Source organism: Diaphorina citri, unplaced genomic scaffold (assembly GCF_000475195.1).
Source record: "Diaphorina citri unplaced genomic scaffold, Diaci psyllid genome assembly version 1.1 scaffold5698, whole genome shotgun sequence".
In the NCBI taxonomy this organism is placed as follows: domain Eukaryota; kingdom Metazoa; phylum Arthropoda; class Insecta; order Hemiptera; family Psyllidae; genus Diaphorina; species Diaphorina citri.
The window spans coordinates 1-4,816 of NW_007383074.1; the positions used below are offsets into that span (position 1 = coordinate 1).

General features: G+C 39.0%; 1 protein-coding gene across 1 annotated transcript; it reads right to left on the reverse strand.

The window, feature by feature from the left end:
• Positions 1–2,595: 2,595 nt before the first annotated feature.
• On the reverse strand, positions 2,596–4,200 carry LOC103521675 (isocitrate dehydrogenase [NADP] cytoplasmic). The gene has a single exon (XM_008486785.2). The coding sequence runs from the start codon at positions 4,059–4,061 to the stop codon at positions 2,835–2,837; it is 1,227 nt and encodes a 408-aa protein (XP_008485007.1). The 5' UTR covers positions 4,062–4,200; the 3' UTR covers positions 2,596–2,834.
• Between the last annotated feature and the right edge of the window lie 616 nt (positions 4,201–4,816).

Consider the following 4,816-nt stretch of genomic DNA (forward strand, 5'->3'; position numbering starts at 1 on the left):
AATTCCATACCTCGGCTGGGATTGAACCCACGCCCTCCTGTTAACCAGTCGAGCGCCTTGACCGCTACACCACCACAGGATACTCAGAAAAACAGTCAAATTAGCAGATACAAAACGCAAAAACCAAAGAAAACGATGTGATCAGATTAGCAAGAGCCAGAAGAATTTCTTTTTTCATGGTTGCTTACGTCCCACGCAATGTTGCCAAGCGTAGGGCGCATTTCTAAATTTGAATCTCATTATTTTTCCCGCGCATACTTTGAGGACGAATTTCTTAGAGAAGAAATACTTTAAAAAAAAAAAATCTTTTCGGATTATTTATTATTTTTGACGATCTTTACGAAAAAAATACATTTGGACAGTTATATTTTTCATGAGAATCACCAATTACAGCAGGTATCCAGATTTTATTATCTCTAACAAGAACTTTGTGATTTTTTACAAATTTTTCCTCTTCCTTGGAATTCCTATCATAGTACTTGCTATTTCTGTCCTGATTACATTGTAATTTCTTTTTTACATCAAAATATTTTGTTTTTTTCATTCAAAGGTTTTAACTTCTTCCTACTAACAGGAATTTTAGTACGAATCAATCTACCTAATAATATCTCAGATGGAGATATACCCAATGATGGGATGGCAGTTGCTCTGTATTCAGACAACAGGTCTAAATAATTTACTTCCAAATCCAAAGATTTTTTAATAATATTTTTAGCTGTCTGTACAGCACGTTCTGCCATGCCATTTGATTTGCTATGCAGTGGACTAGTGGACTAGATGTCATCCTAAATATATACAGCCCCTTGTGTAACTGACTGACTCACTTACTCATACTAATTCTAACCCACTTCTAGTTCTAGATGGGCTAGGAAGATGCGGTTTTCACCATTGGATTCCTTATTTTTTGTACATACTGGGAAAAAAAACCCCCGAAATTCCAAACCGTTCCCGAGATATTGACGTTTTTTAGTCCCCCCTAAGAAATACACGGGAAACACGCTTTGAGGCCAGCAAAACTTTTCTTACGTTTAATATTTTGCTCTCGCTTTTAGTTTTCAGTTTTCATTTCTTTGAGACAAGACTCAGGGACAGTATTAGTTTTCAGGGGCGAAGCCAAGGGAGCGCGGAGCGCGACCTCATGCACACCCCGCGAAGCGCGACCCCATGCACAACCCCGCGAAGCCCCCGGGAGCGCGAAGCGCGACCCTATGCACAACCCCGCGAAGCCCCGGAAGCGCGCAGCGCGACCTCATGCTCACCTCACAAATCTCCCGGGAGCGCGCAGCGCGACCATAAACAAGGGAGCGCAAAACCCTGCTAAGCCCCGGGAGCGCGCAGCGCGACCGTATACGCAACTCCGCGTAGCGAACACGCGAAGCATCCGGGGGGTGGAGGGGGTGACTTTTCTAGCTATAAATAAAAACAATATCTTCAGACATTCCAGAATTATTGGACGTTAAAACATTTTACTCATTTTGGGGCCACTTGACCCCTTAGGGCTCACTTCACCCCGGTTTACAGTAGGTACTACGTGAAGGCTGAAGGAGGAGCACATAAATTATGAAGTGAATAAAATGCGGGGTACAAAATTGATTTCTATTCTTTTTTAGGGTGGGATGGAGTTTTATTTTTTTGGACACTTGATTTATCTTGCCAGGAACTACTTGGCGAGGTTAGTTTTACAGCAATCAGTATCTTTTATAGTAAAAAAATAATGTATAACCAGTTGCGTTTTTGGAAAGAAGTTTTTTTTTTAAGATGAGTGTTTCACCGCTGTTTTTACTTTGTAGCGATGAAACAACTGCTACATTAGACACTTGTGGTCTGTGTCATAGCATGCCCATCCCATAGTATGCCTCTCATCAGATGAGCGAGAGGAGACACAATAATTCCCAATTAGGTGCTGGGTCAACACGAGAACACCAGAAAGTAACCCATTGAAATATTTGCAATCAAAAAATGAGTACAAATTTTTGTCGATGGTGGGATTCAAACCCAGGACCTTCTGCATGGCAAGCAAGCGTGTTACCACTAGACCAACTGTGCCCCCTAGTTTAATTATTATAGGTACCTAATTAATTTATTATAATGGGATGATTGAAATAATAATGAGAATGCAAAAAAAAAAAAAAAATAATGTTGATGATTACCTGCACTTAGGGTTGCCAACCGTACGTTATTTCCCGGAACAATCCGTATTTTTGTCAAAAATCAAATGTTCCGCCGGAACACACCCTTGTTCCGGTTTTTTTCCAAATCTATGGAAAATACGGGAACTGACTAATAAACAGAAAAAATACAAAAAAAAAAGTTTAAAAAGATATAGGTACGTACGAAAAACACAAAAACCCGCGAGACTCAAGTAGGTATTTTTTCAGCCTTTTAGCATGTGATTTTCAGTAACACGGATTCAAAAACGGATTATTAGTAATTTAGTACCTATCCTTGGGTAAAGCAGTTTTACCCAAGTGCATGCTTTTGTTCCGGGTAAAAATCGGGAAATCCGTATTTTTTCACCATTTTGCTAGTTTGTACCGTATATGCCGAAAAAAAAGTTGGCAACCCTACCCGCACTATGAAAAGGAGAATATACTGTTTCTTGGGGTGTGGTACAACTTTTTGTTTATTAATCTGCATTTGTAGGTAGGTATCACACATCAAGGTTCAAGAAAATTAATAAATGTTTCCTCATGAAATATAAACAAATATGTCTAGCGTATCCATCTGATACTTGTATGACAAAATATGAAAAATGATCAAGCTCTTACTTTGTTTACTTTTATAAAATTAAGTGGGTAATAAATTTAAAGCTTACAGACATTAATATGATTCAGTCAGACTGAAACCTTTTTCTTCAAGTTTTCAGCTAGTTTGTCCATAAAATCAAATGTTTCCAAATAGTCTTCTCGTTTCACATTGGCCATACCCTTAATACAAATAGCCAAGTCCTTAGTCATGAACCCAGACTCAATGGTCTCTACACAAACACTTTCTAACTTGTGAGCAAATTCAACTAGAGGTTGATTATTGTCTAATTTACCTCGATGTTCAAGTCCTCGGGTCCAAGCAAAAATGGAAGCAATTGGATTGGTTGAGGTTTCCTTGCCTTGCTGGTATTGTCTGTAATGGCGGGTGACTGTTCCATGTGCTGCCTCTGACTCAATGGTTTTGCCATCAGGACAAACAAGCACAGAAGTCATGAGGCCAAGAGAGCCATACCCTTGTGCAACAGAGTCTGACTGAACATCTCCATCATAATTCTTGCAGGCCCAAACAAAGCCTCCATCTGATTTCATAGAATATGCCACCATATCATCAATCAGCCTGTGTTCATACCAAATTTTCTTACTTTCAAATTCAGCCTTGTACTCCTTGTCATAAATATCTTGGAAAGTATCTTTGAAACGACCATCATACTTCTTCAGAATTGTGTTTTTAGTACTCAGGTACAGAGGGTAACCTCTGTTTAGAGCATACTTGAATGAGGAATGAGCAAAATCTATGATAGAGGGATCTGTATTGTACATGGCCAGTGCAACACCTGCACTCTTGTATTCATGCACCACATGGTCAATGAGTTCTCCACTTGGTGATGTCCAGGTTACCTTTAGAGTACCTGCTCCTGGAACCACAAAGTCTGTTGCCTTGTATTGATCTGCATGAGCATGTCTTCCAATGATAATGGGCTTCTCCCAGCCGGGCACTAGCTTGGGAATATTCTTACAAATAATGGGTTCCCTGAATACTGTACCACCCAGAATATTCCTGATTGTACCATTAGGAGATTTCCACATACTCTTAAGTTTAAACTCCTCAACTCTCTTCTCATCTGGTGTGATGGTTGCACACTTAATGCCCACATTATATTTCTTAATTGCCTCTGCACAATCAATAGTTACCTGATCATCAGTTTTGTCCCGGTACTCAATGCCTAGATCAAATGTATGCAACTCTATATCAAGGAATGGTAAGATCAGCTTCTTCTTGATAGAGTCCCAGATAATACGAGTCATCTCGTCACCTAAGATGTCTACAACAGGTCCACACTTTATTTTAGACATTTTGACTTTTAGAAGAAAAAAATGAGTGTAAAATTGTAAAACAAAACAAAATTGTTGAGTTGAGCAGTTGAGTTGAGTTGGAATTGGAAGTTCTATCTTGGACAGCCGTAGTCAGCGTTAGGGATGTTGCGATATATCGAAAACCGATATATATCGATATATTTTTCGTCGATATATCGATATATATCGATATATTTTTTTGGCGATATATCGTCGATATATCGACAATTATCCGGCGATATATCGGTCACCCGTCCCAGTTTTATCCACGCTGGACGTTTCTCAACTTCAAATACTTCAATGACAATTCCGTGCAAATTTAAATTTTTCACTTTTTTTTTTTTTTTTTTTTTTTTTTGGTGATGCTCCAACACTGAAAAAAAAATCAACACACACGCCCTCTCGTGTTTTTCTCATGCCATTAACATTATTTGTGGATTTTGTGGCGCAACATTTTTGAAATGAAAGAAATTCGATTAAAAATTTGACCTTTTTGAGCCAGCCTAGTTAGCTTAGTTGGTAGTGCGTCTGCCTTGTAAGCGCTAGGCCGCGGGTTCGATTCCCGCCCGGGGCGGATTTTATCCTGATGGGATAATGTTCGTTCTCGGAAACGGCTGGCTTTCTCCTATCCTGTCTTCCTTCTCTCCTCGATTTCGGGACGATAAGACCATAGCAGTTAAAGTTCCCTCTGTCAAACCTCTTAAAAAAAAAAAAAAAAAAAAAAAAAAAAAAAAAAAAAAAAAAAAACAAAAAAA